General features: G+C 36.7%; 1 protein-coding gene across 1 annotated transcript in view; it reads left to right on the top strand.

Moving 5' to 3' along the window:
- The window catches only part of wnk4a (WNK lysine deficient protein kinase 4a), an 82,534-nt gene that overhangs the window by 28,972 nt on the left and 37,024 nt on the right, over window positions 1–16,538 (top strand). The window contains exons 3-7 of the mRNA XM_039657690.2: window positions 4,729–4,901; window positions 4,997–5,217; window positions 7,382–7,539; window positions 11,645–11,733; window positions 13,596–13,815. Of these exons, the coding sequence (XP_039513624.2) occupies window positions 4,729–4,901; window positions 4,997–5,217; window positions 7,382–7,539; window positions 11,645–11,733; window positions 13,596–13,815 (861 nt within the window). The remainder of the gene's footprint in view (window positions 1–4,728; window positions 4,902–4,996; window positions 5,218–7,381; window positions 7,540–11,644; window positions 11,734–13,595; window positions 13,816–16,538) is intronic.

Below are 16,538 nucleotides of genomic sequence, written 5' to 3'. Positions count from 1 at the left end.
TGCACAGCCCGGCTTTAAATGTAATAAATAACAATCCACCATTAAAATTATAATCAAGTATAGGCTACTTTACATGTGTTTAAGTATGTTTATCAACACATCAAAATAAGGTTACTTCTTCAAAGGACGGACAAAATTGCTTTTAAAACTGTACTTAAAAGTAATTGTAATATTTTAAAAAGTAATAGCGTTCTTTTAAAAGTGTACTTAAGTGTGTTAAAAACCATAGTTATGAAAGTGTTCCTTTTATCTAGGTAATATTATCTACTAGTACAGTTTAAAAAATATGCTTTTTAAGATTTGAAGTACACTACAAGTATGGAAGCTTGTTTCTGCCACTTAATGAAAAACAAAAAAGATAATTGCGACTTTTTATCTCACAATTCTGACTTTTTTTCTCACAATTGCGATTTGACATCTCGCAATTCTGACTTTATTTCTCAGATTTACAAGATATAAAGTCAGAATTACGTAATATAAATTCAGAATTGTGAGATATAAAGTTGCAATTGCGTGTTATAAAGTCAGAATTGCGAGATATAAAGTCAGAATTACATGATATAAAGTCAGAATTGCGAGATATAAAGTCAGAATTGCGTTATATAAAGTCGCAATTGCATATTATAAAGTCGCAATTGTGAGATATAAAGTCAAAATTGTGTGTTATAAAGTCACAATTGTGAGATATAAAGTCAGAATTGCGAGATGTAAAGTCAGAATTGCGAGATATAAAGTCAGAATTGCGTTATACAAAGTTGCAATTGCGAGATATAAAGTCAGAATTGTGAGATATAAACTATTCTGAGGGGAACAAAGTTGTCTTTTTTCCTCTTCGAATTGGCCTGATAACTCGCAATTGAAGTTTATATCTCACAATTCTGAGAAAAGATGTCAGAATTTCGAGATATAAACTTGCAATTTTGTGTTAGAAAGTGAGAATTTCGAGATGTGTAAACTCGAAATTGTGAGAAAAAAGTCAGAATTGTGAGATAAAAAGTCACAATTCTGTCTTTTTTTCTCACAATTGTGACTTTATTTCTTACAATTGCGAGTTTACATCTCGGAATTGCGACTTTATTTCTCAGAAACGTTTTTGTTAACAGAGCGTTTGGTAATTGGCAAAATTGTGTTTAAAATGTAAGGTACTCAGTGTTAACTTCTTGTTTGTGAACCAGTGGTGGAACTTACAGCTTGTCAAATGCAATATTTTTATGGAAAACTCTTGTTTTAGTGTCTTACTGAGGGTTGAGAGAGAGAGAGAGAGTGAGAGGGACTCTGCTGGAAAAACCTCTCTGCTTTTAGAAGACGATGGAAAGTCAAATGTATCTTTATGATATTTACATCCTGGAAACAGGTTCTGGTGACCTAAATACGTGTCCTGCACTTCTTCGTATAGCCTCTGCTGGTGACAGGACCCACCCAACTCCCCTGCACCTCCGTCAGCTTGTTTTCCCAGCACAGATATAGTCCTACCGAGTGTATTTGATGAGATAATGACATTAGCTGTGCTCAAAACGTGCCTGTGTGTATGAGAAGGACTCAGTTGCGTTATGGGGACAGAAGCTCAGTGTTGATTTCACACTTACTCAAGTCTGAAAGGCAATCCTATGTTGACTGAAAATGCAGAACTGATGTTTGGAGTCCCTAATTAGATTAGTGCCGTGTGTATGTATCATGTGTTAATGTGTGTCTATGTTTGGCTGTGTTTTTGCAGGGGTTGTTGGGGGATAGTACTGTACTTCAGGTGAACTGAGCGTGAGTGAGTGAACTCAGGGACTCGGAGTTGTGTGTTTAAGGCCAACAATGCTTGTCAATCAATTGGTGTCACAAAGCCTTGAGCCAAGTTTAAGGAAACTTATTTATGCTGGGTTGTGACAGATACATGTTTGAGCACGAATCAATAGGCGTGTAACAATATATTGTGTCACAATATATCGCAATACAAAAATGCAACAATATGTATATGTCACCCAAAATAAAAATTACTGTGTGAGAAAAAATCAGGTTTTCAGAGTTTTAGTGTCAGTACTACATTAAATATGTTTTTAGTTTTTATTAATTTTCATTTCAGATTTAGACTAAACGAACTAGAGAAATGTGTCTTTAGCAACTAGCTGAAATAAAATGTTATTTCATGGACTTTTTTTGTTTTTTTATTTCAAGTAGCGATATTTTTTTTTTTAAATATGGTTTTAGTTTTCAGGTATACAAGGACTTAAATACACTTCCGGGCATGTTGTTATATTTAAATCACACAATATTTTGACATTTTTGGGAGTATAAAATTAAATGTCAGGGTGAAGCAACCGTCCTAAAATCATGAAGAAAAAAGACTCTTGAAAACGAATATTGAACAGAAAACTCAAACTCATATTATCATTCCTAAGCTATTATACAGTTTTGTTAAAATATTTCAAATATTTGAAATAGATTGGCTGCCAAATCAAAGTCATGTAGAGCAACCAACATAAATGAAAAAATATAGCAGGAAATGATGTCATAGGATAGAAAACCTCTGTCAGCCCTCATAACCGTGTGCCAAAGTCAATAAGTCTCTTAAAATATCTAATAATTTGACCTTTTTATGATAGTGCTGGTTATAAATTCCCCCAAAATTAAGGATATTGAAATTGGCCTACTTTTTATCTTGTAGTAATTATTAAAAGCAGTTATTACCCATGTTTTAGAGGCATTCAGTTGTATATTTTCTTGAAAATGTTAAGCACATTTGTAAGAACTTGACACAGTATACATATAGTATACTATACATGTATGTACTTGAAAGGTAGATTTTTTTCATATGACGTTCAACAAATTGCCTCATTTTTGTCTATTGTCATTTCGCCTAAGGAGTCTTATGAGAAGCATCTTTAAATACAGAGTTAAATGTAGATCTCATCCTGCCTCTGCCTCTCTCCTGTGTGTTTTTATATCTGGTCATTCGAGACATAAACACACACTACTTTTCCCAGAACTCATTGAATGTAGGATTCATGGTTCTTGAGCTGGTGTCTCTGAGGAGTTTTCCAGAGGCCCAGACCAGCTAAATCAAGCCTTTCATAACCACCAGAGGACAGAAATGGCCTTGTTGCCAAGTCATTGCTTGTTTGTAGTCCAGTTTTTCCAAAACTTATGTTTAGAATGGGATCTAATTATGTGACAAGGGGAAAATATGATTATGTTATTATGCAGGGTGCTAATGTAAATTTCTTGCGGTTGCAACTGTCTTGCTGGTCCTAATCTGTTTTAATAGTTTTTAAACACTAATTACAGGTTGTGATCTGTCAGAATATGCAGTGATCATGCTTATTGAGGGATGATGTACGTAATGCTTATTGAGGGAAGAATTTACGACACTTGAAACGTAAACTTAAGTTTGTTTTTTGCCCACGACAGATTGTTTTTTCTTCATATTCATCTTTCTTTAGTGTGTGATGTTGCGGTTTGAGCGTCAAAAAGGTCTGCAAAGTCACAAAGTCCCTCTAGCGGGAGTTATCAGTGTCAGTGTTAGTGTTTCTGAACTCGTGAAACACCTCCATTGTTGTCTTGAGTTTTCTTCCGGGAACGAACATGTAACAATATTCCTCATTTAAATAATTCATACGCAAAATAAAGGGCCGGGGCCTGGTTGAGTTAGTTAGGAGCATGTTGAAACTGGCGGTTATGGTAATGGGCGGGGCATTTCCCAAACAAACTCGACCAATCACAACACACTGGCCCAGCCGACCAATCAGAGCACAGTGTGTTTTTCAGAAGGAGGGGCTTCAGAGAGACTGGAACTAAACAGAGGTGCGTTTCCCGAAAGCATCGTTAGCCAACTATGGTCGCAAACTTCCATCGTTATCTGCATAGTTTAACGAGTCGGTGTTTCCCGAAACCATCGTTCCAACGAACATTCGCAAACAGCATCGCAAAGTTGTGTGGTTTGAACGACAGCTCTCGACCTGTGGTTAGAGGCATCGTTTCTATATTGCATGATATTTGGACGTAATAAATCCTTATCTTGAGCAAAATAAGCAAGCTGACATTCAGTACAACCGGTGCCTTTTATTCAGAATACATACAAATGTAATTTACGTCTTTTAGTTTGTCAAAAGATTTAAAGTACCGTGTTTAAAGAGTGCGCATGTGCGAACGTGCTCTACTATGTAAGAACGGGCCAAATATTGAGTCTGGTATTAAAACAAAATAACTGAGAACCATTAGAAATAGTCCTCAGATGACATGTCTGTAATTTATATAAAACAAATCTAGCGTTAGTTGGATCTCAAACAGTTTCATTAAAAGTAGTTATTACTCCACCACCTGCGAAACCAACGTGGTTGAACGATACTTTGCGACAGTGGGTTTCGGGAAACGGTCGTGACTAGCTGGTTGATTTTTCCAACGATGTATCGTACTGTGGTAGTGAAACAGTGAACTACGTCGTTGTACGGGAAATGCACTCCGCTGCATTACTGACAGACTGTGAAGAGAGGTGCTGCAACAATGGAGAATATGGGGATATATATATATATAGTATATATATATTAACATTTAAGCATGAAAACCTTTTCGAGTCCAGCAATAAAATCAAGACTTTGTTAATGTGTCCTCTTTAAGACCTTTTAAGTTTGTAATTCTTAGTCATTAGTTTTTTTACTTGAAACTTCCTGTGAAGTGTCCACTTGTTGTACACTTGAGAATCATTATTTTTTCTGTTTCTTTTTGTTTTTCTACTCTTTACAGACTCGCAAACTGACCAAAATGGAGCGCCAGCGCTTCAGTGAAGAGGTTGAAATGCTCAAGGGTCTTCAGCACCCAAACATCGTGCGCTTTTATGACTCCTGGAAGTCCACTGTGAAAGGTCACAAGTGCGTCCTGCTGGTCACCGAGCTCATGACTTCTGGCACTCTCAAAACGTCAGTTTGTCCTTCATCTCACAATCTCACATCATATCAATTCCTCTTTTTGTTTGCTGCTGAGGTAAGCATTGTTATGCTTGCCAATTTCCTAGGTATCTGAAGCGATTTAAAGAGATGAAACCAAAGCTCTTACAGAGGTGGAGTCGTCAGATCCTCAAAGGACTTCACTTCCTGCACACTCGCACCCCTCCCATCATTCACAGGGACCTGAAGTGTGACAATATCTTCATCACAGGGCCCACCGGAAGTGTGAAGATCGGGGATCTTGGCCTGGCCACACTCAAGAGGGCAAGTTTTGCAAAGAGTGTAATAGGTAAGACATTGGAAACTACTTTAGTTTCTCAGAAATGATTAATCTTACATCCTCTGAGATTCAAGTTTTCACCTTTAGCCACTATAAGAACGTGCCATCCTCCCATTGCTTCCTGTTAAAGGCAATTACAAAGTGTTACATTATTACGAAGTCCATTTAAGCAAGTCCTGCCACTCGGCCGCCATCTTGGTAATGCCTCCGGGCAGCTATTTCAGACTAACAAGACCAGGCTCATATCTAAATGAATGGGCAGAGAGTCAGAACTGCACTTTCTCTGGTCACTGGGACATAAAAACTGCTTGTATAGAAACAGCAATAAAATATGATTTATATGATGTTTAAAACGCCCTTTTCCCCACAGGTTATACTTTTACTACGCATGCGCAAGGGTTCTCGTCTCCACTGTCGCACACTCTAAACAATGCTGGGTTGTTTCAATCCAAATTTGAGTAAAATATGGACAAACCCAAATGTTAGGTTAAAAATGTAGAGTTGAAAGTGAAACTTGAAGTTGGGTTACATTTAGGGATGCACGATATATCGGCCAGCATATCGGTATCGGCCGATATATGTTCATTTTTAATGTTATTGTTATCGGCCTGGTAAGAAAATGTGGCCGATATATTAAAACCGATAAATAATGTATTATTCCCGTCAGCTGAGACACTTGTTGAGAACTGTTTATGTTTTTGAATTTCTTGAAATATGATTGAAATCTCTTCAAAAAATGAAAATCTTGTTTAGGACAACATGAGCAACGCAAATCTGTCATATCGGCTATACAACACTATAATGAGAACATCATTATAATTGTGTGCTTGGGACATGGATTTAATTGTGAGACTTTTGTTTTTGTAATCAGGCTCTCAAAATTAGATAAAAATTTGGATTTAAGTTTATCGGCCGATATATCGGTTATCGGCTTTCAAATATAAAGAATTATCGGTTATCGGCATCGGCCAAAATGTTCATATCGGTGCATCCCTAGTTACATTTTTAAATTACATTTATAACCCTACATTTGGGTTTGTCCATATTTGACCCAAATTTGGGTTAAAACAACCCAGCCTTGTTTAGAGTGCAGACATCAACTGTGCGCATGCGTCAGTGGAACCAGACGATACGATAGGCTTAAATGTTGACTGTTAAAAGCAGACTATTGGCTTTCCAGTGGGAGGGGTGGGGCATGTGCATACAACCGCCATCTTTGGCGTTATGGGTTTTCCCTATATAGTTGCATTGAGGATTTAGAAAGTGGCATGTCTCTATAGACCCCTTTTCAGTTGGTAAACATGGTGACGTTTTTTTTGTGGGCGGAGCTTCGGTGGAGGCAGAATGATCCGCTTCACTAACGCTAGTTAGCAAGTATTGTTAGCTTGTTTTATAAACAATGACTGGAGAAAATCCAATATTATCTTAATGTGTAAGGTCACTCAGTGTCCAGGACCGCGATTGTTATTTCCAAAAGTTATTTTTAATGGACAGAATCAGATTGGCCGACCTGTAGCCCCCTACACACTCACTCAATGCATGGACGATCTGACAGGATTAACGTACGTTACCTCGGTTGAGTGGCCTGACTTCTACACCTACCTTATAGAGAAAACGATCGTAAAGAGAAACTGAGGGCATATAAATCTTTAGATGCCTATAACTATATGGTCCTGTACAAGACTTGTGTGTACGATCCGCAGTTCTGCCGAGCCAGCGCCGAGACCACGACAATGTAAAGAGTGACATTACGGTGTGATTTATGTAGCCGAATCTGTGCTGGTTTGTATTGGCCGCCTCCAGTTTTCACGCCGTGACGTAACTGTGATGTTGGCGCAAAAGGGGTCTATGTAAATTGTCTCTGTTTTAATAAAGTGCGCTTTTTAAAAGTGTTAAGAAACATAGTCAAGAAAATGTACTCTCTTTAAGAGACCATTTAATTAATCAATATTTTGTTAGTTGCACACAGTTTTTTAATATACTGTACTTTTAAGATGTAAGTACACATTCAATAGAATTAAGCACACTTCTCTTTCACAAGGGTTTTGAGTTATTACCATATTTACATATGGTGGTATACTTCAAGGTAACTGTTATTTTCCCATAAACACAGTATTACTATGATACCTGTTTTGTTAGTGACGTCTGAGCGTCCTCATATTGTGTTTAACAGGAACTCCAGAGTTCATGGCTCCAGAAATGTATGAGGAGAAGTACAACGAGGCGGTGGACGTCTACGCATTCGGCATGTGTATCTTGGAGATGACCACATCAGAATACCCATACTCAGAGTGCCAAAACGCCGCCCAGATTTACCGCAAAGTTACCAGCGTGAGTTTCAACCTGCTTGTATTATTAATATATTTAATGCCTTTATTAATTACTCAATAATTTAGGGGTTTGTTAAAAAAGTTTGGGGCAAGGAAAGCAAGAAATGAATACTTTTATTCAGCACAAATGCATCACATTGATCAAATAAGTGACAATAAAGACATTTGTAATGTTCAAATAAATGCTGTTTTTGAGCTTTCAGTTCATCAAAGAATCCTGGAAAAAAAAAAATCCACAAAATTATTTACTGTTTTCAATATTGATAATACACCTTATTCACGGCAGCGCCATCTTTGATTTTTAATGAGAATGAAAGCGAGGCTGTGAGGGATAGACATGCATCTCTTCAATGGGCTGTACTGTTATTTAATGTGTTTTCGGATTGTTCTGCTCATGAAACACTGGAAAAATATCTTTCCAAGAAATTTCAGTTGATAAAAAACTCCCGACAATATAAGCTGTGGAAAATTGTAAGTAATCTAGGAGCTTTATTCAGCTTTTTACAGTGGATGCCATCGGAAAAACGGTAAGTCTCACAGCCTCACTTTCATACATGTCATGGCGCTGCTCTGAATAAGGTCTATAATAAATGTTTCTCAAGTCAGCATATTACAATGTTTTCTGACAGATCATGTGACACTGAAGACTCCGCTTTGCATCACAGGAATAAATTACATTTTAAAATACATTAACGTAGAAAATTTCACAATATTACTATTTCTAACCAAATAATTGCAACGGTAACACTTTACAATACGGGTGCACTAATATGCATCAATTCATGCTTAACTAATGCACAGATAATCATGAGTTAATGTATAACTTATGAAGAACTAAACCATTAATGAATGATTACTGCATCAGAAACTAATAAAGAGTCTATATGATTTAAAAGATTAAGTAATACATGAATTGCTATTAATTCAATGTGTCATTGTGTATTAATTCCTTAATAACATATTTTATGAACTAATAGTTTAAAGTAATGTGTTAAATACCACAATTAGTCAAAGCTATGCACTTCAACTTCCAGTTGTCTGCTTTAATTAATCATTAGCTAATGATTTGCAACGGCATCATTATGTTATGACTTTACTTGTTGGGGCACATCATTATTAACTAGTCATTTAGTAATTGTAGTAATTTACACATGAACTTGCACTAACAATGAAGTAATTAATCATGTATTGATGCATATTAGTGTACCTGTCATATTATCTGGAAGTTGAAATACAAGGCTTTGGCTCATTCTGGTAATTAACATATTAATTAACACTATTAGTTAAAAAAAATTGTTATTATAGAATTAATCCACAATTACGTATTAAATTAATAACAATTCATGTATGAACTAATACATTAACCTTACAGACTCTTAATTAGTTCCTAATGTGGTAATCATTAATGAATAGCTTAAATAATCATTAGTTACAAATTAATTCAGTATTATCTGTGCATTAGTTAAGCATGTGTTAATCCTTATTAGTGCACTCGTATTGTAAAGTGTTACCAATGCAACTTTGGTCAACATAAAAAAAATGCACCAATCACACACGTTTGAACAAGATTGTATGTTATTAATGCTTTGAAATAGGTCTTATTATCATGCAGATGTGGTGCTTGCATTATTGTGCATGAGTATATATCCATCCATTCGGTGTGTCCTTGTTTAATCTCTCACAAAGACAGCTCTGAGAACTTAAAGCTAGCATGACAAGGGCAGTAAACATCCTCTATTCCCTTCTTTCCTTCTCTTCCTGCTGGTCTTCGTTTCCTAAAGAGCGTGCTGTGTGTCGTCTTTGAGCAGAGGTTTAAGACTTGTGCTTTGGGTTGATTAGGGCCCCCGGCAGAGTTTGGACTACCCCCTGTCTGTATCCTGTTTGCAAAAGCCCAGGACTCGTCTCACTCTGAACCATTTGAGAAAGGCCCTAAAGGTCACATGTGGACACAGAGAGGTCAACTCCTGTTGTATAACTTGTTGATGCTGTATATCCACTTGTCTGCCCCTTATTGCATTTGGACTTTACGTCTAAATTACATCAACATGTTTACGGCATTGCTCAGATGTCTTCTTGTAATTAATGTAATGTAAACCAATTTATTTAATAGAAAAAAAAAACCTTCTTAATATAACAGTCCAAATAAGGGAAACTTAGTAAAGTTAGATTCACTCATAGTTTATAGGGGGTTCGGTATACGTAAGTCTCGTTACTGCAGGGGTTAGAAAACTAAACACAAAATCTTTTCTTTAATTAAACTGTGTTTTTAAACAGATGTGTATATGTGTTTAAATACATTTTATTAAAATAAAGGATAAAAAACTCTATCTTCGCTAATGCCGTAAAATATGGGGATCCCTTAATTACACATTACTATAATATTAAAGGTTACAATTAACAAGAGACCAAATGATTAAATTCAGTTGATATTTATTTTTAGATACAATATATATATATATATATATATATATATATGTGTGTGTGTGTGTGTGTACATATATATATATTTAATCAACACTAAAAAAATATTGTAAATGGCACATAAGGTTTTGCATTAACTTCTAAATTTAATTATAAAGTTAATTTTCTTCACCAATTCATTTTTGAAATATAATTAAGTTCAAATAAAGTTGTTTTAATGACAATTTTAATTAAACAGACATTAAACAATCAAGACATTACTAAAATATTAAGTAAATATAATGAATAGGCTAATATAGTGCATATGAAACGCATTTCGCTAGCGAACTAATCTGCTGTCGACACTAAATGCCTGAGGTAAATGTAATGATACATGAGATATTATTCTCAAGCTGTTTTATTGATATCTTTTTGCAGTTGAGACATGTAAACATATCAATCAATCGATCATCTCTTCTTTTTCTGCACTTTTTACTGGTAGCAAACAGTGTTGTATTGTCACGTGCGCCCCCTTCTGGATTGGAGGGTGGATCGCCTGTGACTGAATGTATTCGTCGTGCGACTGCATGCCTTGAACGTACCAATACACCAAATAATAAAAGTATTTTTACCTACAACAACAACCTTTAGTGGATTGAGACATGTTGTACTTCAACAGGCTTTTAGTAATGTTTTGATTTTGCATGTCCGAAAACAACTTTCTGTTGTTTTTATACAAATAGCTAAACTTTACACAGATGACGCCAGTGGTTTTGGTTTATAGGCGTGTTATATAACGTGTCTTGATGAAAGAACGAAACAAAGCCTGCTCTGAAAAGGTTGTTGAGTGTTAATGACAAAGCCAAGGAGTGTAAACGCAACAGGCACTCATCCAAAACTCCCGTGAACTTCATGCTTTATACCGCTCATGCTCCACAAATATTACACGAGTCCACTGGGAAAGTGACCTACTCCAGCTGCAATTCAGCCCTCAGCTGCAAATCTTGGAAATTTAACAGTTTAACTTCACATTATTGAAGACTTTTGTTTAGTCGAAGTTACTCAAATGTGACAAATAACCGGTGTGAACTGTTGTAGATCTTAAAGTTATTAAAACAGCCATGTTGTGAAGTGTGTTTTGGAAGAAATTAATATTTCAGGGCTTTATTAAATTGTATCACTGGGTTCATGAACAGATTAAGGTCATAGATGCCATTATTATTCATTTACAAAGTGTCTTATATTACTGAAAGTTCAAAAAAATGGAATATTGCACAAACATTTGCGAATAATCATTATACCAAACCATTTTGATGACAGACTTTGGCTCAGACATTTCAGAATGATCAAACCAACATTTGAGATGCTATGCGATGTGATTGGTCCACTGGTTAGTCCAGTTATCCAGTTGTAAGTCACATGAGTTTTAAGTTGCGCCTCAACTGAGTGCATATGTCTTTAAGTGTATCTTTATTATTTCTGTGCATCCATCCAGTGTTTTTTTTCCCCCAAATTCCCATAAAAATAGGTGGATGGAAGCCTAGCTATTGTCAGTAGCTTATGTAACTCGCTGTGATTAGATTATCTGAAAGGGAATCATGTTATTAACATTTGAACTTTAGATTAATGATTGGCTTTATTAAAACTTATTAAGCGTCTTTGACTGATGTTTTTGTCAAACTCTTGACATTTTGCGCTGTTTTCAGGGTATAAAGCCGGACAGTTTCTGCAAGGTGAAAGTTCCAGAGTTGAAGGAAATCATTGAAGGCTGTATCCGCATGAACAAAGATGAAAGGTACTTTACTGCAGCTCAGCTTATTGATTTGATTTTACACTTGAAAAATGTTCTGTGATCCCAATCTGGTATAGACACAATAATGTTATATATTTACACATTCACCTGCTGTTATTATTATGTGGAATTATTCTGCCAAGTCACAGGTGAAATTTGCAAAATATGTCATTCAACAGAGCCTGTTTTTAATAAAAAAGAAAATCTCAATGTCACAGGGTCAACAGTGATTTTAATGAAAACAAACTCAAAATAACAGTCTCTGAACTTTCTAAATAGAAATACAAACACAGACCAATGAAAGGACATCAGAAACGAATGAATCAATCTGTGAATCACCATAGAAACTAGTGCAAACATAGGAAACAGAACAGGAAACAGTGACACTTAAAGTAGTAGTTCACTTTTAAAAAATCTTTTGCTTTTTGGTTTTTGATGAAAACATTCCAGGATTTTTCTCCATATAATGGACTTCAATGGGAACCAAACGGTTCAAGGACCAAACGGATCAAACTGTTCAAAGGGCTTTAAACGACACCAGACGATGAATAAGGGTCTTATCAAGTGAAACGATCACTCATTTGAAAAATAAAAGTTTACGTTTTATAAGCACGAATGCTCGCCTTGCTCTGTTCTGTGATGCGCGTTCGTGACTCTCCTGTTCGAACTCGTTCATCAAAATGAACAAATCTTTTTTCGTGTCATTTGGTTTATTCAATGAACAAAATGAACAAGTTGACTCTGGAAAAGATTCGTTCATTTTGATGAACGAGTTCGAATAGGAGAGTCACGAACGTGCATCACAGAACAGAGCAAGGCGAGCATTTGAGCTTATAAAACTTAAACTTTGTTATTATTTTTTTTAAATGAGCGATCGTTTCGCTTGATAAGACCCTTATTCATTGTCTGAAATCGTTTAAAGCCCTTTGAACAGTTTGCACTGAAACTGTCTTTTGGACCTCGAACCGTTTGGACCCCATTGAAGTCCATTATATGGAGAAAAATCCTGGAATGTTTTCATCAAAAACCTTAATTTCTTATCGACTGAAGAAAGAAAGACATGGACATCTTGGATGACATGGGGGTGAGTAAATTATCAGCAAAAGGTTTTTTAAAAGTGATCTACTCCTTTAAATTATAAAGAATAATATATCCATTCACAATGTTATAATATTTATCTACTCCGCTTTTTTTTACTCCAAACTAAAACTATTGTACACATTCTTTTAAATAAACTTAAAATAAAACAAAAAAATTTAACAAAAAGGAAAATATACAAATAACTACACTTTTTATTTTATTTTATTTTTTTTACAATTTTTAAATTAAACAAAATATTAATTTCTTAATTTTTTTTTAAATTTTTTGTGAAATTCTGAGTGGAAACTGTTCATAAACCCAATTTTTTTCAGTGTATGTCATTAAGTCATGTGTCCTGAAGAAATATCCCATTCACCTGTGTTTGGATTGTGAAGCGTGAGGTCTCGTGCGACTGCACCTTTATGCTGAATAATTTCAATAATTTAATCATTATTATGCTTAAATAATACTACTTGAAAACCGGTGTACAAAATCTATATTTTCAAAAACAACATTTATTCACAAAACATAGCACTTTTCCAAACAAATGAATGCAGTTCAAAGTGCTTTACAGGCAAAACAATTAAAAGCAAGTACAAAATGCAGGTAAAGAACAATAAAAATTAATAAAAAATACATACATATACACCTACATACATATACACATATATACAGTCATAGTTTAGACATAGTTTACTTCTTATATGTTACAAATATTACATTTATTTCAACCTAGTTTTATACGTTGAGTTTGTGTGGATTGATATCTATGTCTCTCTGGCTAGATACACCATCCAGGACCTGCTGGAGCACACGTTCTTCCAGGAGCACAACGGCGTTCACGTTGAACTGGCCGAGGAAGATGATATGGTCAAATCCAGCCTGAAGCTCTGGCTTCGCATGGACGACACCAAGAAGCTCCACGGAAAGTACAAGGACAACAACGCCATCGAGTTCCTGTTCGAGCTTTACAAAGACGTGCCAGAGGAGGTGGCACAGGAGATGGTGAGCTTCACACACGATCTCATGTCCCACTGTCAGCTTTTGATATGTTTTATGAAGGGATCCTAGGTGTGGTAACATTCCTCAGCCACTATGACTCAGTGGTTTACTGTCACTTTAAACACTAAACCCATGCAGATATTCCCCTCGGGGATCAACAAAGCCTATGTACGTTAATATGTGGGTTGAGCTTCCTGATCTGCAACAATGGTCCTGAAGCTTTGATTTTCACAGAGCTATTAAGTAAATATGTGTATCTTAGTAACTGATACCTGTAATTTAACAGGTGTTTATTTTAAAGATAATCTCTATTGTTCACATTTCATTCAAAAAAACTAAGCATTTTGCATTGCAACATTATTTTCATAACAGTGAAGCACAGTTCTCCACTCATTTCTCATAAGCAGGAGCCGAAAGGTTTCCATACATTTTACTTTTGAGTTTTCGCTAAAACCCTTATTCTCAATGTCAATTCTCATTACTGTAAGGCAATTATTTTTATGATAATTGGAAATGAAACTGAGGGAATGTGCTTAATTTAATTAATCAAATGTTAAAACCTTAATGGCCATTAATAGTTTTATCACAATAACAAAAATGCTGTAGTCGTTACCAATCTCAGAAAGTCGGCACTGTTCTCTGTAGCAATTTTGATACACTTTATTTTACAATGTCATTGTTAGATGTACCACGTACTTAGTTTAGTAATAACAGTAAATGATGTATAATAACATGCAACCCTAAACCAAACCCAATAGCAAGTGCATGCTGGTAAAACTATTTTACCCTGCACTTTACATTACTTCATAATTACACTGTAACAATGACACCTTTAAATAGTGTTAACAAACTATATTATATTATTTTGGTAACTATTTGAAAATAAAAATTCTATATTACAGTTTTTCTCAATAGCTTAAACACTATAACCAGGCTTTTGAACTAAAATTTCAAAACCATAATGCCATTTATCAAAAAGCACACCCATTTCCCTAAACTATAAACACTATTCCCTGTTTTGACACATGAATCAGAATTGTTGAACAATCACTGCAAAACTCTACACACAAATCCCTTAATTTCTCATTGCCTAGACCATGTGGTCATTTAGAAAGCACTAGCATTCAATATTGTTCACTCAAGTCAGCATAGTTTCAGCTCACTTAGCACACAATTACCCAGATGAAAACACTGAGAGTCACAATTTAACACACATCAATCAGAACTTTCAAGGTGCCTAAAAGATGCCAGAGTCAGTTCATCTGAGTTTTGGAACAATGGATCCACAAAGAAATGAAGGAAGAGGACGTGGAGGGAGCGGAAGAGGATATGGTGAAGGAGGAGGAAGAGGAGGAAGAAGAGGAAGAGGAGGACGTGGTGAAGGAGGAGGAAGAGGAGGACGTGATGAAGGAGGAGGATATTGTGAAGGAGGAGGAAGAGGATATGGTGAATCCTCTTTAAAGAGAATCACCATAAAGAGGATATGGTGAAGGAGGAGGAAGAGGAGGATGTGATGAAGGAGGAGGAAGAGGACATGGTGAAGGAGGAGGAAGAGGATATGGTGAAGGAGGAGGAAGAAGAGGAAGAGGAGGACGTGGTGAAGGAGGAGGAAGAGGACATGGTGAAGGAGGAGGAAGAGGATATGGTGAAGGAGGAGGAAGAGGATATGGTGAAGGAGGAGGAAGAGGATATGGTGAAGGAGGAGGAAGAGGATATGGTGAAGGAGGAGGAAGAGGATATGGTGAATCCTCTTTAAAGAGAATCACCATAAAGAGGATATGGTGAAGGAGGAGGAAGAGGAGGATGTGATGAAGGAGGAGGAAGAGGATATGGTGAAGGAGGAGGAAGAAGAGGAAGAGGAGGACGTGGTGAAGGAGGAGGAAGAGGACATGGTGAAGGAGGAGGAAGAGGATATGGTGAAGGAGGAAGAAGAGGATATGGTGAAGGAGGAGGAAGAGGATATGGTGAAGGAGGAGGAAGAGGATATGGTGAAGGAGGAGGAAGAGGATATGGTGAAGGAGGAGGAAGAGGATATGGTGAAGGAGGAGGAAGAGGATATGGTGAATCCTCTTTAAAGAGAATCACCATAAAGAGGATATGGTGAAGGAGGAGGAAGAGGAGGATGTGATGAAGGAGGAGGAAGAGGATATGGTGAAGGAGGAGGAAGAAGAGGAAGAGGAGGACGTGGTGAAGGAGGAGGAAGAGGATATGGTGAAGGAGGAGGAAGAAGAGGAAGAGGAGGATATGGTGAAGGAGGAGGAAGAGGAGGATGTGATGAAGGAGGAGGAAGAAGATGAAGAGGAGGACGTGGTGAAGGAGGAGGAAGAGGAGGAAGAGGAGGACGTGATGAAGGAGGAGGAAGAGGATATGGTGAAGGAGGAAGAAGAAGAGGAAGAGGAGGACGTGGTGAAGGAGGAGGAAGAGGATATGGTGAAGGAGGAGGAAGAAGAGGAAGAGGAGGACGTGGTGAAGGAGGAGGAAGAGGATATGGTGAAGGAGGAAGAAGAGGAAGAGGAGGACGTGGTGAAGGAGGAGGAAGAGGATATGGTGAAGGAGGAAGAAGAGGAAGAGGAGGATGTGGTGAAGGAGGAGGAAGAGGATATGGTGAAGGAGGAAGAAGAGGAAGAGGAGGATGTGGTGAAGGAGGAGGAAGAGGAGGATGTGGTGAAGGAGGAGGAAGAGGACATGGTGAAGGAGGGAGAGGAGGAGGAAGAGGGGGACGTGGT

Source organism: Pimephales promelas, chromosome 17 (genome assembly GCF_988280905.1).
Source record: "Pimephales promelas chromosome 17, fPimPro1.hap1.1, whole genome shotgun sequence".
NCBI classification, from domain to species: domain Eukaryota; kingdom Metazoa; phylum Chordata; class Actinopteri; order Cypriniformes; family Leuciscidae; genus Pimephales; species Pimephales promelas.
This window is presented reverse-complemented; position numbering and strand designations above follow the sequence as displayed.